Source organism: Maylandia zebra, linkage group LG13 (genome assembly GCF_041146795.1).
Source record: "Maylandia zebra isolate NMK-2024a linkage group LG13, Mzebra_GT3a, whole genome shotgun sequence".
Classification (NCBI taxonomy): domain Eukaryota; kingdom Metazoa; phylum Chordata; class Actinopteri; order Cichliformes; family Cichlidae; genus Maylandia; species Maylandia zebra.
In genome coordinates this window covers 10,550,223-10,577,546 of record NC_135179.1, presented here as the reverse complement: position 1 = coordinate 10,577,546, position 27,324 = coordinate 10,550,223, and the positions used below count along the sequence as shown (strand labels likewise).

At 38.2% G+C, this 27,324-nt stretch overlaps 1 protein-coding gene across 4 annotated transcripts in view; it reads right to left on the bottom strand.

Annotated features, from left to right (window-relative positions):
• The window catches only part of kcnh1a (potassium voltage-gated channel, subfamily H (eag-related), member 1a), a 57,974-nt gene that overhangs the window by 23,209 nt on the left and 7,441 nt on the right, over window positions 1-27,324 (bottom strand). For 3 of the 4 annotated variants that reach the window (XM_076891501.1, XM_076891502.1, XM_076891504.1), the window contains 7 exons: window positions 23,526-23,632; window positions 23,069-23,197; window positions 20,170-20,288; window positions 19,444-19,836; window positions 14,278-14,304; window positions 10,029-10,186; window positions 7,497-7,765 (listed from right to left, as the gene is read on the bottom strand). In XM_076891501.1, coding sequence (XP_076747616.1) covers window positions 7,497-7,765; window positions 10,029-10,186; window positions 14,278-14,304; window positions 19,444-19,836; window positions 20,170-20,288; window positions 23,069-23,197; window positions 23,526-23,632 — 1,202 coding nt within the window. The remainder of the gene's footprint in view (window positions 1-7,496; window positions 7,766-10,028; window positions 10,187-14,277; window positions 14,305-19,443; window positions 19,837-20,169; window positions 20,289-23,068; window positions 23,198-23,525; window positions 23,633-27,324) is intronic. The other variant, XM_076891503.1, reaches the window with a different exon arrangement.

Below are 27,324 nucleotides of genomic sequence, written 5' to 3'. Positions count from 1 at the left end.
AGATGTCTGCTCAGTGTGTGCACTGTTCTCCTGGCAGTGGAGCCCTAATTAGCCCTGCTAGAAGGGACGGAGAGGAAACATGCCAGCCACACATTTCAATTATCCTCAGATGATGACAGTAACCTGTGCAATTGTTTGTGTACGTTTGTTTATTTCACGGCGTACAATCAAAGGGGTGAAAAACTGCACAGGGAATAATACTAATTAAAAAGCATTCAAAACTCCTTCAGGCTCAGGATAACCACAACTTCACCTTTTTATTACTGTCACTCAGTCGTTCATTATAGTTGATACCTTGTTAGCTGCTTATCAAACTTATCAAAGTAAGAGAAGCGAGGTACACCTTGGATAGGTGTTGCTTTTTAAAGACATAAACATCAGTAAAAAAAAATCAGTTTCCTAATCTCTTTGTCTCCATCTTGCATACATAATTCTTCCCAAAATTTTGTTTAAAAGGACATGACATGAAACCTAGCTTTAGAACAAATGAGCAAATGCTATTTATGGTCTCCTCACAACAATGATAAGAACGAGAAACTGGGCCAATATGGCATGTTTGTTAATACAGAGATATACATGTTAATGTGATCTAAGATTAATTCAATGCGTGTCGTGCCCAGGGCTGAACTAGGACAAAAAAAAAATCAGCCTGGGCATTTTGACTAGAGAGCGGCCCACCAGGTATTACAGGAAAAGCCATAAAGCCTTTGAATGAAAACAAACGCTGTTGTGACAGTGATGTACAGTCTTGTTGGTATATGTATGATTTCTATGCATTTTACATCAGTTAAAAACTTTGGTTGTAAGATTCAGATAATTATTAATTAAAAGCTAGACATTTTAAATGAGAATAAGAAAAAAAAAGTGTTTCTTTTTGCTCCCCCCTTTCCCTGTTAATGCCCTACCTGGCCCCCTGGCAAAACTTTGCTAGGCCCGCCCCTGCACAGTTACCAGCTGTCAGCTATGTAGAAAAGGATCCTGGTGTTATTTGTCTCTCAGAAACAGTTCATAACTTCCCTTCAAGTCATTCATGTCACCTAAAAGGTCAACCTGTTTCTCCATCACAGCTCTGATGATTCAGTAAGGACATCTCCTGGTTTCATCTTCATGTTTCCCTCTCGCCAGACATTCAAACCGATATCATGACCAGCAGCTTTTACAGCTGTGGCTCCAACATCAGCTGATACTAGAAATTAATATTAAATAAATTCTAATAACAGCTGATCAAGCTTTAACGTGCTGCCGTTGTTTAGCTTGATATCCGCTGGTTTCCTCTTTCTGGCGCAAAGTGGGCGATAAACAAGCAAGAGAGAAAAGCCGATCAGCTGATTATTGATCAGTTTCATGATTGAAGTAGCAACAGCAGAGGGAGGGGAGAGAATGAGAGAAGAAGAGGCAGCTGTGCAGCGTAAAGACAGAATAACTCCAGCTTTGTGTATTTTTCATTCTAGCTGAAGTCCGGGACAAACTGTGTTCCTTTTCAACTCAATACGAAACGCGTAATATTTTCTCTGAATACGGGACGATTCCGTTTTTTACGGGACCATTGGCAACTCTACTAACTAAACTTATGAACAAAATAAAGTTTACTATCAGTAACATCATAGCACCCACCCAGCAGTAATATAAACTCCGTCATGCTAGCTAGTGATTGTAACCGACTGTAAAAAGTCAGCACAACGAAAATAAACTCCACCTTAACTTGGTTTATATCTGACCCAGATAGACTGCAGGTCATAACTTCTTACCTGAAGCTCAGTTCACCTGACACTCGGACTGGCGGCCGCCTCGGGTCTCTCCTCCTCCTGCCTCCCCTTTCCCTCATCCACCTGCTGGCCTCTGTGGAAGGTCCGCCATAGCCAGCACCAAACAACTGAGTTATTTTTACACATCTGCCAGCATCTGGCCAATGCACCACCTTTCATTGTTTATACTGTTGCAAAAAACAAAACAAACAAACAAACAAACAAACAAAAAAACAAACAAACCCATAAAAATGAAAAACCACCATCGGCCCACCGGGCAAATGCCCGGTATGAAATCTTCATTTACTGATTAATCATCTGTAAAAATTGTATTCCTTCCAGGAATGGAGACCTCTCTGTGTGGAGTGAATTTTATTCCTTGCTTTTCTTTTTCCTTTTTGCTCCAAACAATTTCACATCAATTGTATTGTTATATATGACCCTAAAATGGGGTATCTATTTGTATGTATTAAATTTGTACAAATTCAAAACTTACATTTGAATTAGAAATTATTTCTTCACTTGCTTTCAGACACTTAACCCTTACCAGGACTACAGCTCAAAGAGCAGGGTGTAAAATCTCTTAGACATGTCTTATTCTTAAATTAGCTAAACTGGTCTTTACTGACCAAAGCACTTAAAGTGTACGCACATTCAAGTAGCGCTTCTAATACTATACTACATTGTTTTTATTCTCACACACACTTGCACTGCTGCTTTGTAGCAGTTGTGTCTCTGTATTATGTGTTTAATCTCTTCATATTTGTGTGTTATTGTTAAGCGAACTGCTCTGGTGCGTGAAGTGAAGCCACATAATGGAAAGATTTTATGAGTATGTTAAAAAATCTTCAGGAACCAGGACTTAGAGATAGACAAGTTAACAAAAAAAAGAGTCTCAAAAAGACAGAAAGAAAGCTTAATATCCAAGTTTTGAGGGGCAAAGCCAGGGGCTATGATAGGTTGGCACATTTACAGGCAGACAGCCAAATGTCTAAGCAGAGATGTCATATCAAGTGGGCCAGACCAGCAAAACTCTATGGAATACCTTTACATTCCCGTAATTTTGTTATCTCATGTTAGTAAAGCTACTGGCCAGCTGGTGCCTTTCTATATGCTCATATTCTCCTTGTTCCTGCATGTTTTATTTTGGTTTTTTGCAAAGACATACATGCTAGATTAATCTGTAATTTTAAATTGGCTTTAGGGCAGTGATTTTTTTTGTCTCACTGTATTTTCCCCATGATGGATGGGCGGCCTATCCGGAGTGTATTTGCAATTGACCAGTTGACCAAATTTGTCTCTTTGGTGGGCAGGTTTTGGTCCACAGGTCACATGTTTGACAACCCTGATCTAAGGCAATGATTTACAGTGAAGCGAAGTCCACACCAGAGAGCACAATCTATGTAGGAAGATAGGAAAAGCAAGAAGCACATCGAGGTATATACAGACAGTATGACAATCGTCTCCTTGTAAAATGATGATTTTAGAATCCATTTCTTTTGAAGTTGTAAAAGTTTGGCGTAGCTGCTTCCTGGAGCCTGAACACAGATGGCAATGCTGATGTCTCTGATAAGCAGAGAATGCTGTATCAAAGGAAACTCAATCGATCCCTGCAGAGCAGAGCCTCATCTAGCTCCCAACAGCTCTTTACTTGCTGACGTACGCAACTTCATCACACGACACTCGCTGTCCAACAGCTGGCTTGTTTGAAGGTAGTTAAAAGACAGTTGTCAGAAACTCAAGCCCCCGGCCAACAGTTGCTATAGAAACAGGACATATGTATAGTGCCCCCACTGCCTCCCCCTTCCTTTTCCCCATGCCATCCCGCAATCCCTCGTCACACTGTGATCTTCTTCTGCCAGCACCGATCCAGTGCTGCTGGTAAAAATAGAACAGTATCAGGGCATCTATATTTCATAGAGAACAGCCATGGACGACACTAGATTGCATCTACTACTGAATCCTCCCGAGGCTGTCTGATTTTAGATATTTGTGCTTTAAGATTATATGTAGCTCACAATGAAAAATTTAGACACAGACAAGTGCAGATGAGTTTTGCCAGTTCCCAAGAGAGTGTATTAATAAAACCTGCGCAACCAAAAAGTAAGGGGGAGCTGAATCTTCCTCCAAGTCTCAGGGTTGAGATTGTGGCTGAAAAAAGTACAGCGGAGGTGAGGAGTGATTGCAGAGGGATCGGAGGGAGCACTGCGCTAAATTGATCTGGCAGTGTCAGTTATTGCTCCGAGGTGTTGCTCTCTGCGTGCAGTCACACATAATGGCACCGCACTGTGGCATACAGTGTTTTATGAGCCACACAAACACGAGATAGCTTATAAATATTGAGACGTGGAAAGAAGGGCATGCTGTGAAAACCTGCCTCATTTAGCATATTACATGTTTTGTTAAAATGCAGAGGCAAGATTTTTTTTTTCTTTATTTACATACAGAACATATTGGTGTCCTTGGATTAACAGGCAGTGGGATATTTGCAATACTAGAAATCCGTTGGCATCAATAACAACCTAAACAACTAGCAGAACTTGTGATGATATCTACAGAGCCTAAATTATGCTGTACCCTCTCCCTTCTTAACAAGACAACAAAAATAACCCTGCATAAAATAAGACAGTAAGCAACCTGGGGGGCATCTAATCACTTTCTGAATAGATAATTGTTTTGTCTAAATATTCTAAGAAGGGTTGCCAGATCTTATTAAATGTCTTGCAAGAACCTGCAAGAGAGTATCTAATTTTTTCAAGTTTGATGTGAGTCAAAACTTCCCTGAGCCAGCTGTTATGAGTCGATTGAGACACCTGGGTAATAGGGCTGTAAAGGAAAGTACACTACACTTTATAGATGGGATATTAGTCAGTTTAAGTGGGGGGATACCAAATTGAGCTGAGGAGGGGTCAAGGCTAAGTTCTACATTCAGCACTGTAGCAAGAGTGTCAAATATTTGGCTCCAAAAATTAGAGAGGCTTGGACAGGACCAAAACATGTGAGTATGGTTGGTTGAAGACTGTTGGCATCTATTGCAACTGTCGCTGGCGGTTGGATAAATTTTCGCAAGCCAAGCATTTGTGTACTTTAAAAAGAATACTCACATTGAAATAAACCATGAAATATATGGAGGATGAAAAATTAGGGTTCACTGACTATCTGGTATCAGTACCCCTATTTCCTCCTCCCTGGTCCGCTTAGGATGAGCCATCCGAGCACTATCAGGAGAAACAATGAGGCTAGATATCACGGAAACAGAGTGTCTCTGAGCAGATTCCTGAGTGAGCAAGGAGTCAATCAGCAGTGACCCTGGTGGATGATTAAGAAAATGAGGGTATGTATTTGACAAAGTCTCTGGTTTGAAGGAAATGGAAGAAATGAGAGTGGGGCAACCCAAATCTGGTTGTAAGCTCTGTGAGATTAGTAAAGGTGTTTTCTGTAATTCAGAACATCTGAATAGCACACTGAGGTAACAAGCCTCACTCATTCAAGACCTTGAAATATATGTAGGCCAGTTCATTAAAACAGTTTCACTTGAAGCTAACAGAAGTGTGGATAGGAATGAAGGAAAAAAGGATTCAGTTTATATGCCTTACATTGTCTCATATATTAAAAAAAATCACTGTATCAATATGTTTTGCTCAGATTTACTTCTACAAGAAGCTGTTGTGTAAGACTGTTACAGCACTCATGCAGAAGCCCATTTCAACCTGTCCACATCTCTGATTCTTTTCAGCAATTCACATAATTCACTGACAACTGGGCCAATTAGAGCTCTGAAGGACTGAGATCAAGTACCCGGGAACAGAGCAGAAATGTGAGGTGATTTTGGCATGGTGACCAGACCTTGTTAGTGCAACTTCCCACATTCGTTACAAGACGCACTGTGGCCCAAAAACTATTCTTCCTAAGACACTCAATAATAACGAGCAATACAAACCCAACAAAAAACTGCTTCATAGTATGCAAATTATGAAAAATTGATCCATATCAAAGTGGATAAATATTGTCTGATAGAGCTGGAGAAACCAATCTATCATTTAAATGAAGGAAATCATATTTGTAATATGGTTTCCAGTTTTTCTTGGACCTCAGTCACACAGGCCTGGAGACCAATTGGCTGGACTGTCTCTCAACTATCTGTCTCAGCTGGTTGGCAAGTGATTGATCGAGGTTGAAATTGGACACAAAGTGATTTACAGTGCTGCATTACAATAATATTCCTTATGACTGAGCACATTGTCAGCTGTTTGCATGGAATATGCCAACTTGTCTGCAAACACTTGTAAACTACTTGCCAAGAAGTAGTTAAACTATGAAAAGTGCAACGCAAAACATCTGTTTGCTTATTGCTTATAAAGTAAAAGTTACTCCTTTTCAAGGAAAACTAAAATGCAACTTAATTAAAAATTTACTTTGAAGGTGAATGTTGTATTATATGCAGCAAAGTGGAAGTTAATGTCTTGTGTGCAAACTGTGGGCTACTGTGGCAATCTGATATTGACCAAAACAGTCCCAAGTAGGTTTTTGTGCAACACAATCTTTTCTACTAATTTCACTTGGCAACAACCAGAAACCACTCACAATTGGTCAGGTAATAGATATTTTTGCCAAGTGACTGGAAGTTGCCAGCAGCTCACCAGCTGGTTGCTATCTCTGTGTGACTGAGACTGACTCCATCTATGACTGAGAATGAGATTCCTGTGCACATGAAAAAAGCAACAGAATTCTCTTTTTAAAAAAGTAACTGTACAGGTAGTTGGAAAAAGACCTATGCAAATTACAGCTTGGCCATGTCAGAAGTGGCAATGAAATTCATCAGGGCTAAAAAAGAAGCTTGCTCAAGTAAAGTGAAATAGTTCACATCGACTGGAATAATTCCAGAGGAGACCAATTCGGTTTGGCTGTATCATCTGTATGTTTCCACATATTTAAAATGAATGGATATGAACAGACCACTACAAATTCACCATTACTGATAAATGTCTTTATGAATAAGGTGGAGACTGATATATACACACTAACAATGAAGCGAGTTTGGAAGTGCCAATAACTGCATTTCCTCTAATGGCCACTTGTCACTTTTTAAATGCCCAGCTTTGTAACTTGTAGCTCCAAATAACTAAAATGGTGCTGGCCAAAATGCTAATGTTTAGACCTTAAAAACCCACATACTATAACTATACTGCCAAAAGTATTTACTCATCTGCCTTTGCATGCATACAAATCTGAATATCATCCTATTCTTTCACAAATGTTTGTAGAGGCAGTCTGTGTGGCTAGGTGTTTGATTTTATACACCTGTGACCATGGAAGTGATTGGAGCAAATTCAATGATTTGAATAAGGGAGTGAAAACCTTTAGCAATATGGTTTTTAGAGAACTGGAATTACCCATGTAACCAGTGTTTTATAGTGTGACATTTTGTCAAAGCTGTATATACACTGCACGTTAGGCAACAAAAGCACCATTCAAATACAATACAGGATCATGATACAGTAAATTAAATAAGAATTCTGCCAGTAGTTCAGGCAGTGAACTATAATCAACCTCAGCAACACATTCAAGGTATCAAGAGAGGTAGAAAGACTGCTCAGCTAATCGTGTGTGTTATTTTCTGAATTTCAATAACTCTATTTATAATTCACTTATTCACCACCTCAGAGGATTGTGGCTTTAAAGAGCATAGCTGGACTTATCATTTATCTTGTATGTGTTAGATTCCAGGGAAGATAAAACACCTCTACTCACATCCAATCATCATCATGGCCACAGCAAAGATTTTCTCTCCGTCTGTCGTTGGGGCGATGTTACCAAAGCCTATACTTGTCAGGCTAGTCATGGTGAAATATAAAGAAGTGATGTAGACAGAGTCATTGTTAGGCCCTCCATCCCAGTTCCCTGAGCTGTCGTTGTAGTAGTATGGTGTGCCCACTGTCTCAGCCAGGATGTAGAGCCAGCTGTCCTTCCGAATGATGTTGGTTTCCTCATCAATAATCTCATAATAACCAATGCTGTACCTGCAAAGTGCAAAAATCAATCATGTATTTTACATTCCATTTCATTCTTAATATTCAGTTCATAATTACATCTACTTACCAGTAGAATTTGAGTCTTAAACAAGGCCTAAAAAAAGCTTCTAGAAATGCTTCCTGATGCTTCCAGATAGACGTCTTCTATCAATATACCGCTACACACAGAAGCCTTCACACTATGAGTCTATTTTTTTTTCTTTTGGCACACTTTCCAAAGCAAAATCTCCAAGACAGCAGCTTGAATTTCAAAAAATAAAAAAAAAATAACCCACTGTTTATAACTTTTTAATGGTACCCATAATGATTTTTTTGCTTACCCCATGTCACTGTGTGCTTTCTAGCTCCAAAAATCTATAGAAACAATGACTTTCCATATAAAAAAAATATTGCCGAGTACTTTCTACTGAGCCTACATGAAAAATATTATGTCAACAAGTCCTTCTGAGTTATAGAATGAAATTTCTATTGACTGCTAATGGTTATGCATTGCACACAAACAGTGTAGACTCAAGATTCAAACCATGAGTCATCAACTGCAGAAGTTTCTATAGAGATGAAATGTACATACATATTTAAACTGACTTGTTTTCAGTTTGCTGTCCTGCTTTATGAAACAATGTTTAAACGGTGAGGAAGAGGTAAGTAAGGAAAATAAAATATCCCATTGCACATCCTCCAGACTGAGCTGTTGATGCATAGCACGATGAATTCAAGTAGATCAGCACTTTCTGAAATACTCAAACCAGCCTGTCTGGCACCAACAATCATGCCACATGACTGATTTGATATTTACATTAATGAGCAAACAAACAAGTGTATCTAACAAAATGACCAGTGAATGTACAGTCATTCATCTAGTTAGGGAAAGTGGCAGTGATTGGGGGACAGTTTTTTTGGTTTTAAGGCAAAAAAATTAATATCCACCAATTCACTTTAATTTCAGGGAACTGACCTCTGAACTTTTCAGATTGAGTGAAAAAGACACACAGCTTAAAATACATCTGCCTGAGTTCACTATTAACATATAAAAGCTCAAAGATACCTAGTTTCTTGCAGAAAGCCCTGGAGATGAAAAAATACCCCTAGCAATGCAAGAAACGCTGTTTTCATTCTTTCTTTCTGTTGTGGGTTTCTCTATGGAAAATTACAGAATGCATTTCCCCTCATCTGACTGTATCATCTGAATATATTTTTATATAGCCCCGAGGAAGCAAAACTCAATAGTTTTTATTGCATGGTTTGATTATGACTTTCTTATTTACAGCCTTGGTGTTCATGTCATGCTGCAACCACCTCCATTTTTTCCCTTGTTATAAAAACAGTGACAGCAACAAGGAGAGAGGGAGGCTACGGCTGTTGCTCCTGTCATCTCACTTGATGATGGTTTAACTTTTCTCAAGTCGGCGACACGGTTCGGCATGTGACCATGGCAACCACAGAAACCATTTGGAGGGAAACGATACAGGAGCTATTTTTACCGGTATTATTGTCTGCTTCAGCCTATCAAGTTTGATTACACTGTCTGGATCCAAAAACAATCTTTATGACACTGGTTACAGCCTCCGTTTGAAATCTTCTATGTTAATATGTGTAATTAAATGTAGTTACGAGGGCTTTTCACGAGACCTCTTATGAAAATGAAAAAATATCTACAAAGGAGAAATGTTCATCATAAACTGCCAAACATATTCTCTGTTTTTATGCATGCAGGACATTAACTCGTCATGATGGGCTCTGTCAGTCACTCTGCATGTGTAGACATTCTTATAAACATAATAAATCAAGCACGACACACAATGGAGAGTTAATGCTTCTGCCACACTTGCCCCCTGTAGAGCAGAAGATCTGATTAGACTTTGGAGGCCTTTGCTCCATAAATTTGCATATTAATGGGAAGGGAAAAAAACTAATTCCCTTGAAACTACAATAACGCTTTCTTGACTTTAAAGTGTGGAAGAACATGCAGTTTAAAATGTGTGAGAACAAGGATGTTGACAAAAAGTAACTGATAATTAATGACCTCATTATCTTAATCAGTGACCTTGTTTCTATTAATTAGCTGGGCTGTTATTGCAAATGTGGCAGAAAATCAAAACATACTATGTAATTCAAACCTACAGTAAAGTACAGTAATACCTCAAATGTCACATGATTACCTGTTAAGATGATTTTAGCAATTAAACTAGAATTCTGGTTTTACTGTATGAGACAAAACTGTATTATTATTAATAAAGGGACTTGAACATACCAAATACAGGCCAGCCAGTGAGCAGCCAGTCCAAAAACACACACCAGCAGCACCAGGACCGCTGCTCCGTACTCAATGTAGTGATCCAGTTTACGAGCTACCCGACCCAGCCGGAGAAGCCGAACCACCTTAAGTGAGCTGAATAGACTGCTGATGCCCTAAAACAGGAGAAAAGTACACACAACAAAGGCAGGTATCAGAAACTATATTTCAAGATCTTTCAAACTGATATGATTTTACGTCAAGCTCTTGTGAATAATATCCAGCACTTTACTTTATCTACAATAATTGTTCTGCACTAATACAAAGCTTTTCTTTTAGAAATGCTGTTTATAAAAACATTTAAAACACATAATATTACACTGTGTTCTTGTTGGCATCCATGGATACCTTGTAGAGTAAAAAGTAACCAATGGTTTGATGAGCAGGTTGCTGTTTGGTTACTCTCATCTCACAACATTTCACATGTGTCAGGTGGAGGTGGAAATGTACCACAGAGTGTAGTGGTTACAAAAAAAAACAAAAAAAAAAAAACAGGTAATTACCAAGTCATTTGTCTTTAAGTGTTAATATAATTTAAATATTTGTTGCTACTTTGGAGATATAATTTATACAACTGCATTATAATGTATTCATAAGTTTTAGCCAAATTTATTTAAACTCTTGAATTGTTAAAAAAAAAAACAATCTGCAAAGCCTTGCTTGCTATAAAAGCTATTTAACATGTAACATTTCAGCAGAATAATAGTTAGAGCAATAGCGTTAGCAAAGTCTTTAAAAATTTCTTTACAAACGTTCACCAAATGTACACATATTTTTCTTTGGTCATCTACTTCACACTAGTAGTGGCTATATTCCCCACTAACAGCATGCACCACCCACTGTTTGTTAATCAGTGATATAAGGTAATAAATCCTAATTAACAAACATATTTTAATCTGTATCTGTTCAAACATGCAAAAGTAGCAGTGGAAATCCAAAATCCGAAAATGAAATAAGATTCAGTGTTCTACTGTGTAATGATGTAATGATATATCAGAATGCACAGAGTGAAAAACAAAACCTGAGATGCATTTTAAAGAATAAATATGAGTGTTTATGAAACATAACGTTACAGCAAACACAAAATACACAAATAAGACGAGGAATAACAAAAGACTCCAAGCATCTGCTCAGCTGATTTTGAAAACATTTATGTAAAATGAGATTAAATTTTGCAACTTCCTTCAATTACATATCCGGCAGCTAAATGTCTGCTCAGCTTAACTGTATGCTGAAGCACCAACACAGTGATTCAGACAGACAACTGCAATCGCATCAGTCTCCTTTGCAGTTCAGTGCTAGTGTCATAATGCAAGTGTGTGTGTGTGTGTGTGTGTGTGCACGTTCAGTCAAAGATATTGATTTTGCTAATGTGCTGTGGTCTGCAATGCCAGTACAACTGCAGTGCTCGCTGTCACTTGATCTGATCTAGCTGCCTGCCAGACACCTCAGGTTCTCTGAAATCACTTTACAGCTCTGAGCTCTGCCATGATTTAATTATCAGTGCAATCGTGCTTCTGAGTTCTGCTGCAAACTCTACAAGCACAAGTTGGAAGAAAACTTTGCCAGTGAAGAGATACGAGAGAGATTTAATCAAAGGACAAGCTGGTAGATGTGCTTATTTGCCTTTTTGTGGAGATGCACTTAGATTAAATCATCATGTCTGTGCACTAAATATGGCAGTAGAGCCACAGTTATTCCAAAACACGCATGCCAGCATTAGAGCTCATCCATGATCACAGGATATCTTGTTTGTTTCAGTTAGATTTGATTTGTGGTTTTACCCAGAGTAATTACATTTTATGATGGATTTACACTGCCTCATAAAATGTATACCAACCTACTGGGGGCTGAAGGACAATGTGATTGGATGCTCATGTTGCTGATGCTACTGCAGTTTGGTGCAAGTGGAAACAGCACTGAGTAAATTAGAGTGATTAAAGTATACTCAGTTCTTGTTGTGCAGCTTAGTTTAAGATATCATGTAGAAAAACTAGAAATTCGCACAATTAGATTTAGTTTAATGTCTGAAAATTGAAAACTGGATTTGAAATACTTCCATTTCCTACACACCTGACAACCACGCAACTTTTTTAATACAATCTACTCTCACAACTAGGATTCTGTGGTATTTACATTTTTACGTAAAACTAAATGGACATTGCCGTGAGATTGCCTTTATTTTGCATGATTTGGGACAAAGCAAACGGTTCAGGTATCACTGAAGAAAAAAATCCTAGTGTTATAATAATATTCAATTTGTTTGCTGGGATGAGCCAAGAACACTACAGTTTAACTGTAACATAAGATATATTTTTCACTAATAATTTCTTTAAAACAAGCTTTTTATAGATAAAGTTTACTCTTAATAAAACTAATAATAAATAAATTCTAAAAAATCTCAGATGTGTAAAACAATGGTTGAATGTCATTTTTGTCACAGGCTGGGTCTCTGACCCAGCGCTCTGAGTTCATGTTTGTATTTGTCTCATTTTGTTATGTGATTTAGTTTGTGTTATTTCCTATCTGCCTTTAGTTTAGGCAGTTATTGTTCCTGGGTTTTCTATGTTTTGGGGTTTTGTATTTATTCATCACATATTAGGTCTGTTAAGTTGTGTTGTCATGTTTTAGTATTTCCTGTTTTATTCTGACAATGTCATGTGTTCTTTGCTTATTGTATTTAGCTTTCCTCTCCTGGTCCTGTCATTAGGTTTATGTCTGTCAGCTGTTTCCCCCATGTGTCTCCACCTCCCCTGATCACCTCATGTATGTATTTAAGCCCTTTGTTTTCTGCATGCCATTGTCAGGTCGTCTGCTCATCCATGTCTCATCCCCAGGTACCCATGTCAGTTCACTATGGTTAAGCTTTTTCATGTTTTGTTATTAGTTCACCCAGTTTAGGTTATTGTTTAGTTTTCACCGATGCCCGATTATTTTTACCCTCATTGCTAGCCTCAATAAACGGCTTGTTTTGTTTATCCACACTACGTTTTGGTCTGCGTTTGAGTCCTCCTCTGCAACACATACGGTCTGCCCCAGCCAGACCGTGACAATTTTATCCAATAGATAACAGCCGTTTTTGTTTTTAAATTTAAGCTTATCATTTAAAAAAAAAAGGCACACTGTTGTTATCTCGTGTAACCGTTTAATTGATCTGGTCTTGCATGTGTCAGGTACATAATTAATTTCATATGACATTAATTTGGCAGCTGTAGCAACACTAAAAAGTTCAATATTAAAATACGTGGTAAAAATTCTAGTTTCTGGCTGTCATAGTCCTCAGTTTTTTGGGGGGGGGTTCTTTCTCTGTCGGTCTTTTGTGTCTCTGTCAGTCTCCTGTGTCTGTGTGTTTTATATCTTTTTTTAGCTGCTTCATGTTTTATTATAAAGGTTATTTCTCATGTGGCTTACTTCCTGTCTGTGTTCCTTTCTCACCCTTGTTATAGTTTGGCATAGCTCACCTGTGCTTCATTAGCCTCTGAACCCGGTTATAAATTTTGCTCTCCCTCAAGTTTTTGGCTGCATTGCTTTCCTTGACCCGGAGTTGTTAGGAGATTTAGTATTTGTCCTTTTGCTCTTTTGCAGTTTCCTGAATTTTCCTGCAGCAACTTTTGTTGTAACATAATTCTGCAAGTTTCAGTAAAAAGCCTTTTATTTAACTTCCTAACAGTGTGCAGGTTAATGACCACCTTAACCTACAGACTGGATCTATTTCAGAACTTTGCCCTTAAACTCAACTCTAAGGTAGCCAGTTAAGTAATGAAAGCCATCAGAGATAGCTAACAGCAAGAGGTGGTTCTTATACAATGTATATGTGGTATATATGTATACCACTCTATATTAGAAACACACTATCTTAAAAGACATTTTTAATCCCAGGATGACTCTTGTTGAAAATTTAACTACAGTCAGTTTGTCATAAATGATTGCTGATGTGAGGACTCAATCTGCTCTTGTGCAATTTTAATGAACCTCATTTTTAAATATTGCATAAGACAATCCTGGCATTAAAAAGCTTTGCAGAGAGAGCGAAAAAAAACAAGAATCCCATATCTTATCTTGACAGTTCATGCATTTATACTGCCATATCCTCGTTGAGAACATTGTGCACCTATTATAATTGTTAAGGCCTGATCGATGTGTGAATGTGTGTCTACAAGTAAAATAAAAACACATTCTATGATATTCTAATCAAACTGAAGCCTACTTGAGTGACAGCTCGGTGGTTCCAATTCTTCCCATCACGTTCCATGCATGAACACAGGCAGAAGAGGATGGGGGGGCCATGCAAACAGAATGGAAGGATAAAAAGAAGAAAACAAAAACGAAGCACAAGTAAGAGAAAACATACTTGATCATTGGTAAGCGATGAATAAACACAGTTTAAAAAAAATCAACATTCAATAATCAAACAAAAGGAAACACAAAGGAACATTCTTATCTGTGTTTTGAAAGTGTTTACAGTGCAAAGCACGCACTCAAAGCTTTATTATTTCAAACCACTTGCAACATGAGGTGGTCCATTTATTGTAGTTTTGGGTTATCCCCGAGTGAAAAACCAAATCGGTCAGTGTTTCAAATTGCCAAGAATAACTTTGACAGCGGCTCCCCGTTAATGAGCTTCTCTTTTCTATTCGGAAACCTGTTGGGGGAAAACAGCCATCAAAGTTATTCATGTCAGCTGTTAAGATCTGCTGCAGCAGCAAGATGTTTCCATACCAGTTTAATAACACAGGCAATTGTTTGCTCACTCTCATTTACCCTTGCCAAGGATTGCCTCAAAGCAATTTGGAACAAATTGGAGTCACTGAGTTGTCGCAGAGACACAATGGAAGATGATCCTGAGTTTGCGGTCATGGCTTTGATGTCGGTTTACAGCCAATGCATCCATTACCTCCATTGCCGTATCACATTTCTTACTCACAGCAGATGCATACATAAGTGTTAGGCTGCACTGTTTCATGTAAGGCTGCATCAAATAATTATCTTCGCTGCTGCAGATGTTTTTATGAATTAGGTGGTAAATGTCAAGTCCGTAAAATAGTATCTCAAAAGAAAGTTCAAGTAAATAGCTCTTTTTTTTACTAGCTTTGAAATCTATATAAAAAAATTATAATTATATCCAACTGAGAAAACCACTGACCTTTGAATATCCGACATATTGTTTTGATAAACAGCTTATAAATGGATGACAATCACCTAAATGGATAATTATTTCAGAAGGCGACACTGTATCCATGGCAGCATAATAAGCAAATAATCACTTTAAAATGGAAAGAGTGAAAAATAAAAGTAACATATGTTACAGAATAAGGCCAGCAACACCTGACAAGCAGTGTTTAGTTGTCAGAGCTACATATCATATAATATTCCAGCTACGTCAATGGAATAGCAAGTGACGTCTTTTCAAGTGCATACCGAGCATGCTCAGTTTACAGTATACTGCACTGACTATACTGTGCAATGATTCTGTTTCTTAGACAACTGGATACTGCTGGATGCCATATGGTGAAATCGAAACACATGTATGCATGCAAGTTTTTCAGTTTTTGCATGAAAGACGACTGTTAAAGTTACTGAGGACTGACAAAATGTAACCAAACTAAAAGCACATCTTTGTAGCCTGGCTCATACATTTATTTCTAGCTATAAAATTAGCTTTTACATGTTTTTAGTATTATTTATGATTTTATCATTTCCTCTATGTTCAGTAATCAGTAAAGAATTTAAAATTGCATTAACCTGCATGAAATGCACACTATAAAATAACTGATTATTTCAGGTGAATTTTAAGGGATCTATAAAACCATTTCTTCAGTGTTTGTTCAGTTGCTGAATTAGTAGCCTAGGGAGTTCTGATCCCTAGTAGCGCTGTGCATCGGTTATAAAATAACCCCAATGCTTCCACTTCCCTGAGTATGTCGGGTCCTCTTGGGTCTCCGTTATGCAAATTTGATCATCAGAGGCCTCTTGCAAAAATCCGCTTGCTCTCTCAATTTCCTGTGACCACAAGTTCTGACTGATGCACCAAAAACAGTCGCTTCTGAGTTCCAGAGCTATCTGCTGCATTTGTATTCAGGAGAGTATAGTCAGCCAAAATGAGTCTCCAATTTATTTTGGATACAACACACATTAAATTCAATTCCATTTTATTTATATAGTGCCAAATTACAACAGCAGTCACATTAAGGCATTTTATATTGGACAGTAGAGACGCTATAATAATACGAAGAAAACCTAAACAATCAAACACTCCAGCTAATGTTTGACCTCAATGCTCAGTGAAAGAACACAATCCATGTTTGATCCCAATGACATTTCAATCTACTGTCAAACCAGCCAATATTCACAATTTAAATCTACAATTAATGATGCATTTACTTACACTGGCAGCAATTTATATAATCAACTGTCTTTTTTAAAAATAAACTAAGAAGAACTCTGTAGCTCTTTCATATACTTTCAAAAGATTTTGTCAATGACAAAATCTATTCAGACAGTCCATGGTTGGTTTAGTTTTTCTTTAATGAGCATCACACGATCAAATAACATCAGCATTCAAGCTACAAAAAGGTTGCTGCTTTTCCTTTCTACTGACCCCTGACTGCTCCGGTCAACTGAACTCGTCAGCATTTAGAATGCTGAATCGATGAAATACTAGAAAGGCTGAAATGCCTGATCTGCAAGCACAACTAAATGCTCTCTGTCCACCAATCAGCTTTACTACTGCATATCTTATACTGTGTGGGACACCCAACAGTGCGCAGTGAGAAACTGCGCCGTAAACTGCTATTACAGTGTTTTACACACATACACACCAAGAGATGTGGCACATATACACACACCGAGACACAAAATGATACACTAATATAATGAATACTGGCAAATGCAGGACTTTAAAGTGCCACGTTTGTTTGAGGGGGGGTAAAAAGATCTCCAGATACATTTACGCCAGATTCTGAAGCTGCGTTTTCTCCTCGGACATCTTTAATCACAGAGAGCTAAACATGTAAAATATTTTACATGTAAACCTTCCTTCAAGTTATTTTTTCTCTTTATTCTAAATGCAGATGAGAAATGGTATCACGTAATAGACCAAATAACCTTTTTTTCTTCAGAGAACCAACCAAAGTTAGGCTTTTAACAAACCTTCCTTCATCACATTATGAAACTGAAATTTATCCATTAAAAATGGACTAACTCAAAGTGCTTGTCTGGTAGAATGGCACTATTTCCCATGATTATTCAACTGTCATTAGGTGTTAATGGCTTTAGGGCATCAGTGACACAGTGGAGCACTGGCGAGTGGCCGAGTTCAACAGTGTTAACGCTCCTTCCTCAAATTAAAATGTGCCAATTATCTCGAGATCCTGTGATGGCTCTCCAGCAAACACTCATCACTATAGTGGAACATTTATTCACAAACAAGCATATTATTAAGCCGTTCATTAAAACTTGTTTTTTAATGTTCCTACCCGAAATAACAACCAGTGAACAGGTTCTGATACAGAGTAGTTGATAATGTGGTTAAATGGCTGCATGGTAACCTAATAACCTGTCCATCAAATCATTATTTACAGGATTTTAATTTGATTTTAACAGTAAAATTATTTTTCCGTTGTTTAATCTTAATGTGAAGTTGCTGTTGATGGCTCTGAGAAACCAAAGTAAGAAAAGTCCTGATTGGTTTAGAGGGCTTACAGTACATTTTCACATTTTAGAGAGGGTCATAGAGCTGGCACCATATGCTGTAAAGAATATATCACAATCATCTCACAAACTTTGGATTAAAGTTCATTTTAACTGTTAAATCTTTACATTGGCTGAAGAGTAGTGATGATCGCTTAGCAACAAACTTATTTAGAGATATTTAGATCCAATAACTAAGATCCAACTAAGAGTCTCGAGCATTTGTTTATCCGCACAACAACATACACTGTTCTTAGGGTGACTGATGAGAGAATAAGCAGCAGAGAATGCAGCAGTAATCTGATGCAAAGTGATGCACTTATCACCAGCAAAGTCTTCATCTTTAACAGCCATGTATGTAATCTAAGTCCCTTCTTGTGAGAAGTTTGCAGCAAGAGAACATGATAAGCGGCTGCAGTCACTGTGAAGCGCATGCCAGCATCAGTGCTTAATCTACTCCGATAAACCATTTAGTGTACACATTTCAGAGTAACACCTATCCAGATGTTTTATATTGTGTTTGCTGCCCTATAGGAAAGAAACAAAGGCCTGGTTCATGCAATGTTATCTTTCCCCCATTGTTACTGCAGAGATGCATATGTCAAACTACTAATAAGAAGACATGGAAGCTTAAAAACTTTCTTAGAGATCAGTTATTACACAGTGGAAAATTAATTTCATGCTTTAATATGTTAATATATTTGTGTATTTCCATGTTGTTTAAAGTGAAATTTAAAAAAATAAAATAACGGTGGATAACATGTATTTCAAACATCACTGTTAAATGATGAATTCAGTTTGACTGAAGAGAATCAGAATTAACTACAACATTAAAACCACTGAAAGCTGAAGTAAGATGCATTCATCATCTCATTACTACTCAATATTCTGCTGAAAATCCTTAAATCCTGGCATTCATGTGATTGTTTCCATCTTAAAACATTCTTGCAGGTCTAGCATAAAGGCACTCCCTGACAGCTGTGTCCTCCTCTAGCAGCAAACACCTTTCGGGAATAGCTTGGGAGAACACTACAAAGAGTCTAAGGTGGCATCCAGAGAGGAATCGACATGGCAGCCAGAAATTCATTGACAATTAGTGACTTCAAGTGTAACAACGGGCAAAAAGACCAGCTCTAAGACAAGGATACAACAGCGAAGGATACTGTTGATTTACTGATGACAGATGGTAAACACATCAGGGGCCTACTACCTAGGCAACCGGAGGCTGGAATGATCACCAGTGACAAAATGTCACCTACAAAGTGACGCGTGACAAGCTAATCACTTAAAAACCCCTTAAAGCACCATCCTCTGAGGTACCAGACATGACGGACACCACCAAAGGTCCATATGGCTGATGGCTTTTTATTTTATCACCAGTTTAGAATAATTTGCTTGTTACTTCAAGGTGTTTCAAGACGTTATTTAGACTGACCAACAGTCTAAAAGGATTAAATCTAAAATGATATGCATTCATATTCCTTGATTAGTAGAAAATGGGGAAACAGCCAGTAACCACTTAAAAATACCTAAAAATAATACATTCAGTTTCTGCCAGGTCAAGACAGTCCAACTGTTTTGTTTACTATGAGCCAAAGCAAAGAAAAACAACATCTGCTATTATTTGGGAGTCAGGTTTCAAATCAACAAATCATTTGAGCCATACGCACAGTGCTGCACTCACCTCATCTACATTCTCGAAGGCGTTGATGACATCATATGGCAGGCATGACAGCAGGTCAATAACAAACCAAGTCTTAAGGTAATTCATTCGAATCAGCTTGGGGTCTGAGATGACCTCACCGGCAGGTCCAACAAATGTGGTGTGGAAGTTTAAAACTATGTCCACCAAAAAAATGACATCCACAATGCTGTCTACCACCAGCCACGTGACGTTGTTCTGCTTCATCTTGAAGGAGACATTGTAGGGCACCATGATGGCGGTGTAGAAGGTGAGGATGAGGATAACCCAGTCCCATGTGGTCTTGAAGAGGCAGTAGTGCAGGATGATGTGAGGTGGAGTTTTGGGAGTCTCCTGCTTGTACTGAGGTAGGATATCTGAGCCGAGCTGCAGAACCTGCACAAAAAACCCAGTTAATATGTGAAGCTCAGCGCAGACAGGTAAATTGCCACAATGGGGAGCCAAAAATGCTGCAGCTAAGGTTTGCTAATCCTTTTAGTGACTGAAGTTCACCTGCTCATGAAAAATGTGTCCAAAGTTAGCTCTTGTTCATTTACTCCGTTTTCCCTTTCATACACAATATTCATATTTTTATTAGATTTTCACCTACTAATGACATTTAAGCACCATCTCACATCTGTGGACATTTTATTTCCTACAGAATGTAACACTATTTAACTTCAACAGTGGAAAAAAAATCTGAAATTAAATCCAATGAGCGAACCTTACCTCAGCGAGGCGGGAGTGCTTGTGGACGTTCTCTCCTTTGTGAACCGTGGGCTGCAGCTGTTGTAAGACTCCTCTGCTGCTTGTTAGAGCACGAGTCAGCCGGGCGAACTTTCCCCAGCCTGATCATTAAACACGGATAGAAAGCAAATTTTCAATATGAGTCTTGATACTTCAGATTTTTCCAGGGGCTACAACACGCTTTCGCTGCTTGTAGAGTTGTGGCTCTGAAATCACTTTTTTCAGTATTGAACATTTGCTCAGCATCTGCTACGTATGCATATTAAAGCTTGATTATTATCTGGGTATGCAGGGCATCAACAACTTCAACAAGCTTCAGATTTCAGTTTGAATAAATTCATGATTCCTCACTTTTACAAAAGGCCAAGCCAAGAAACACGGTTTCAAGGCTCCTGATACAAACTGCCCAGCAAAAGTCTTATAAGCCAAATAGGACAGAACATGATAACAGCCTCTGGGTTTTAAAAAACTGTTAAGTTCTTGGTCCAGGTGAATTAAAGAAAAGTTCATCATAAAATGTTAGTCAACCACTGACAGGATGTGGTTTTCTATAGTCCTGTGTTTAATTTTTTAAGTTACCTTCATGGACATTGTCAGACCACCTGATCATATACGATCTCATGAGATCATGAGTATAGGTCTGTTTATATCTTCTGTCATATGCTTAGAAACATACATTATCATATAGTAGCTTGGAGAACCACTTTTAGCAGCAATAACTTGAAATGTGTGATCAGTCAGTCGCATCTTTGTGGAGGAATTTTGACCTACTTCTCTTTACAATGTTGCTTCAGTTCATTGAGGTTTGTGGGCATTTGCACAGATCTGTTACGTTCCCATCACAGCTTTTTAGGCAGGTTGAATCTGGCCTTCGACTGGACTATGGCAGTTTGTCATAGATTTGCTGCTATGAGTGGGATCACTGTGCTGTTGCATGACCCAGTTTTGACTACGCTTTTACTGTCTGACAGACGCTCTCACATTTGACAGTAGAATACTTTGGCATAATGAGGAGTTCATGGTTGAGCAAGCTGCAAAACAAGCCCAAATCATCACCCCTCCATCACCGTGCTTGGTATGAGGTATCTGTGCTGATATGCTGTGTTTGCTTTCACCAAATGTAGCACAGTGCATTATGGTCAACGGACATTGTTAGAGAACTTCTGCAGTTTGCTCAGATGTAGGTTTGTAAAACCTAAGCAGTGCTGCCATGTGCCTTTTTAGAGAGAATAAGCTTTTTCCTGGCAACACTTCCAAACAACCTGTACTTCTTCAGGCTTTTTCTAATTATGCAGTTGCGAAGTTTAACATTTAACATGCTAACCGAGGCCTGTAGAGTCTAAGACAGGGCTGCCCAATCCCAGTCCTCGAGAGCTACTACCCTGCAGCTTTTAGATGCATCCCTACTCCAACACAGCTGAATCAAATGGTTTGATTACCTCTTCAGCATGCCATCGTGTTTGGCAAAGGCCTGATAACAAGCCATTCATTTGATATGGGTGTGTGGGAACAAGGATGCATCTAAAAGCTGCAGGACGGTAGCTCTCGAGGACCGGGATTGGGCACCCCTGGTCTAAGATGAAGCCCTTGGATTTTTGCAGTTTCTCTTAACGTTACACGGTCTGACCTTGTGTAAATTTGCAGGTACGTCTGCTAATGGGAAGATTGTGGCATTGTGTACACACACAAAGCTGAATGCTCCGGGCCAGAAAAAAACGTTTCCTGTTATAGAGGTGGTCACACTTACTGATGATCAATTAATCAAGTGAATTTGATTAGCAGCACCTGGCTGCTACTTACCGTCTTAATTTCTGTGAAAACAGTAAGGGTATACTTACTGTACTCATACAAAAATCAGAGTCATGATAGACATTTTTAAGAAGGGATATTTGTGCACAAACATATACAGTGCAACTTATTGTGTGTTTTGTTTTTATTTCCACAAATCTATCAGGTCGAAAAATGGATCATATCACACAATGTTTAGATTTCTGCATCTTTTGGTCAACAAAATTGCGTGGGTGGCTTTGGTTCACTCTCATTAATGTTGTTTATGGTCACAGCAGGCTGCTGTTTTCAGCAAAAGCAGCCTACTGGGCACCAAGCAGCAGACAGACAAAGTTAGCCACTGGCTGGTGTACACTGTTGAGGATTCAGAATCATAAATTTCACTAAAGAGTTGGTGAAAACTAAAAATAGAGCACAGATGAGTGGAAATATTGGACCTATGTCCAATTAATTAAATTGTGAATTAAAGGATGAATCCTAATTATTAAAAATACCACTCCCTCTCTGCTACATGTGGAAACCGGCAACTGCTAGTTAGTTTAGTGCCCTATAGTGCACATAAATTTATTTTTTATAGTGATGAAATGCATTTGTCCATCAACCCTCAAAACGCTGTTTTGGCAGTATGTTACTACAGTCTCCAGTATCAGTGCAGGGAACACAAACATACATGTCTTTTCATCCTACCTGTTGATGCTCAAGCCTGAACTATAATTTCAGTTTCATGTTAACGACAAACCCCGTTTTTGCCCCTATTACTGGATGCACTCTTGCACTAATTCATGTTCTATTTTATCTGTCTAACACTCATACAGTCCAGTGAATAACTTTTTGTGCTGTGTACTGATAACTATGAAGATGAGGCACATTTGACTGGTGAATGGTGAAAGCAGGCAGACTGATTTGACTTCTACCTCTGAAGTAGATCATACGGGTCTATCGTGTGTAGTGGAAAAATAGATCTAACAGGATTTTACAGACTCATGTGGCGCCCAAGTATGGATGTACATTCTTTTTTTCCCCATTTTACCTCCTCTCACCCTGTCTGATAAAAATGTGAAGTTAAACAAATTAAATTTGCCCAGAGTCTAACCTTTGGAAGAATCGTCTTCAATAGGCTGTTTAAAGGCTGTGATGTCGCTGAATGTGCAGAGAAACAGGACCACTTTTTCTTGTTCATTACGAATGGGAGCAATCTTCACAAAAAACCAAACAGGCGTCCCTGAAAGTACAAAGAACAGCACACATTTAGCTTCATCACCTGCTTCTTATAAAGGGAAAGAATCAGTGTGTGCATATAGCATAGTAGGAATCTTGATGGCCTTTCAAAACTTTGCATGTTACACCAGCAACAGGAAACAAACAACCCCACATTTTGCTGAGGAAGGCTCCTCTGGTCTGGCTCTCAACCAATTAGTACATTTCTAGAGGTAGAAATGTTCTTGGCTGCCTTTGAACTCTGCTGTATGTTACAGAGGCTCTGAATACATTTGCATAATGAGGAGACTGTGGAAGTTTTCTCTTTTCTCGCATGTAGAGTCGCTACTCACTGTTTTTCTTGTACATCAGTATTTCAAACGAGTTCATCTCATAATTCTCAAATGTTAGTCGCATTTTTTCCGTCGTGTCCTTGTCTGTGAGCTCCCCATACATGAAGCTGGAAAACACAAAGGGAAATAACAATTTGAAATCTTAAAAGAGAAGCAGCTTTCTCTCTTTTACTAAAAGGGTGGTGAGAAAGGTTTGAATGGGAAAATATCTTCAGTGTTAGATTACCTTGTGATATTTTGTTCTTTTGGCTTAAAATCAAGCACTGCTTTGACAACTTTTTGTGTCACTGCATTTACCTTTAAATCATGCCTCGGTCAGGATTTCCTCTCAGTTTCACCTCAGTTATAAAAAATGATATCTAAACTAAGCAGACCAAGCTGTGTAAAATATCAAGTGGGTTAAAATTCATATAAATGTATCCTGAAAACATAAAAAGACAAATGCAGCCCTGGATGCTCATTGGCCAAATGCAAATTAAACCTGAAGATGGGTTAAGCAACCACGAACACTTTTAAGCACACTACAGAGACATTCATCTCACTTTACTTATTAGTGCCAGCCTCAGTAGCAGCCTGCTCCAGTGTGATCTAAATATAGTCTGTTATGAAATACAAAAGGAAGGCTAAATTTAATGAGACTAAATTCTGATGCTGCAGAGACTTTTCAGACCAGCGCTTGATGTAACATCAGTGACGAATGTCCTCATCTCACACCTCCCGTCTTTCCCCTGTGCGGGGAGGAGAATGACATTCTTCAAAGAAGAATATGTAAAAGCAATTCCTCAAATCACTTCATCATCATCATCATGTGTGTTTATAGAAGGATGTAACTGATGTGCAAAAAGAGCTCGTTATTAGACTCTGGAGAAATGAGCATACATCTTATGTTTGAGTCATCTTCAAAAACATTAAAAATCCATAATGTGAATGTTTTATGAGCTCATAATAAGGCACAGGATTTTTTTTGATTTTTTTACATCAAATAAAAATAACTTAAACACCAGGATGATTAAAGGTGCCGGAATATGTCTGAAGAGAAAGTGGCTACTACCTAAATGACTGTTTTTTTTAAATGGTTCAGATTAAAAAATAAAATTGATCTGGAAAGTGATCTTCCAGTAGAGAACCAATGGACACAGCTAAAAAAAAACTGCAAAAAAACCCCCCAGAGTATCGACTCATGTAAAGAAATGCAGCATATATGAATTATTAACATGAGAACTGTGTAAGCTGCTGAGTATATAGCCAGTGACTCTATTCCTAACATACAGCAATGCATAAAAAGACAGTGTTGTATAGTTATCTTCCATAAGCAGTTAAACACTGGCAGTAACACCAGCGCTGCCAGGTTTTAATGAAATAGCTGGTTTTTGTTTTGCTTCTTGCTTGGCTCAGATTCAGCCTTTATGACCATGTTGAGGGCTGAGATATATCAAATTTTCTGCTTTCACAGTCACTGCCATGGGAAAATCACTTTATTACTGTGGTCATAATAGCCTTTTATACAGCTGGAGTATTGTAATTATGTATTTCAATGCCAGTTAAAATATATATATTTAAGAGAGGTTGGCACAAGAAACTGTAGTTTCAACCTGAAAGTCTTTTGTTTTTTAATAATACCTTTTTTTTCCCCTTAATTATTTGTGTTTAATGTAACTTTTTAAAGTATTTCTTTGTGTAAGAATAATGCCCCATTTAACATGATAAAATTAGACGTTTTTAGAGATTCTTCTGACAAAGCAGTAAAGCACCAGGAAATCTATTCTTCTTCTTCTTCTTTTTCCCACGCTAATAGTGTTTGTGCCACAAAAAACTGTAAAAAAGTATTAACGTTGATGATATTTTTCAAAATTTCCACCACTACTCAAGGTTTCAAATCCCTTCTCTCGGGATAAATTAAATATTGATAACTATAAAATAATAATAACCGAAAAAATAATCTCAAAGAAAGGAGGCGATGCTAGTGTGTGCCGCTTTCCTAACATCTCCCTACAGCAAGACTACCTCACAAAATGCTTACCCTGTGATTTTATAAGGCCTATAAACAGCCCCTATTGGGTGTTGCTAATAGATCAGCAGTTGGCTTTTGTCATACATATTTAATAGCAATTATTTGCCTCTGTTTAGTTCACCAAGATCCTGCTTTAGACTTAAGAAATCCCCACAAAGAAATACAGGAATAAACGTGTGAAGAAGTGTAGCTACAAAGAAACAGGAATAACCAATAAAATGCAGAAATAGAGAAATGCAAGTTTATATACGGAAATGTTTTGTTTCATTAATTCGTTCACTGATAACTACTAATCACCGATTCCTCTTTTTACGCTCATCCTCACTCTTGTGAGCCGTTTGATAGTAAGTGCTCAGTATGATCTTTTCACCACAATAATTAAGTAATTAGTGATGAATATATCTCTCAGTGTGTTCTCCTACAATTCATTACTACCTATTGCAGAAATAACGCATTAGTGATTTATTAATTATCAGGTTTCCTCCCTCACTCGTTTTCTGCTTTCCATCAAAGACATTTGGGAGATTTTAAGTTTGTTTGTCTCCCTCTTTCAAACAGAAGCCTGCACTTGATTTACCGACCTGATATTAAACCACAACAAACCATTACACATTGGCTTCAATATTTGTATTGGCGAGTGCTTTGCAGCTTATGTTTGGGCACCCGAGGGTCTAAATCAGTAATAGCCGCAGTGCTGGCTGTAACAAACACCATCTCCCGCAACAGATGAAATCTCCCACGTTTTTCAGATTTGGCAGCACCAACTGTTTCACTGGGATCCTATTAATATGGTGGTTAGTGGCATCCTTATTGTAGGCACAACAAACACAAGTCCTGAAATGATTTACTCACTCCAATAACCTTTTATTCCTTTATGTTTATGTATATCTACAGGTTTACCATTATAGTCGGTGATGCAAAGGCAGTTTCAGCTGTTACAAGCTGATTACATCACAGATTTGTGTCTGGTTTCCGGCTCTGTGGCGGTGCAAAAAACCCCAAAACAATCTGCTAGACTGTGTTTAACTATGGGAATATCATATCAGATCTAATTGAGTGGTCTGTGTAATTTGAACTTCCTCTGGTGAGATGCTCTGGCAAAAAGAATTGATTCTCCTGTCAGTTGGGTCTCGTATAAAGCCAGGCCTTTGACATAGCAAAGTTAGCCCCACAGTGTCACTAATAACTGTGTATCCACATCTTAATTGTTAGGTTTAAGCTGATAGTTGTATTTTTAGGTTTGAATTTGTGACAAATAAATCAAAAACTGATCACTCGGCTCTTCAGCCCTGCTAGAGACGCGGCTTTATAGACAGCATTATCAATCCCATGTCAAGCCCAGCAATTTGGCCCAGACTGAAATATCCCACCAATATTGCCATGAAATCTGTTCTGATCCCCTGACTTTTCCTACAAATGTGTCATTGAAGTTGGCATTTATGATTGGGAGTGTTAGGTCATGTCTCCTACCGGATTAAACATAAATAAACTCTGGTGATCCTTTAGGTTATAATGCAGGAGGAACAGCAGTAGTGGTTTTTGCATGTTTGTCACACTTTTTGTTTACAAATTATTACAAGTTCAGTTTCACTAGCAACACCCAGCACTGATTACTGGCAGACCTGTTGAATCAAGAAAACTTAAAAGTGAAGTACACTAAGAGATCTCAAAACACAACACATCATGCCAGAATTTAAAGAATTCAATATAAAAGTCATTGTAATCTCTTGGTCTGGAAAGGGTTACAAAGCCATCTCTAAGGATTTGGGACTGGAAGCAAACACGGTG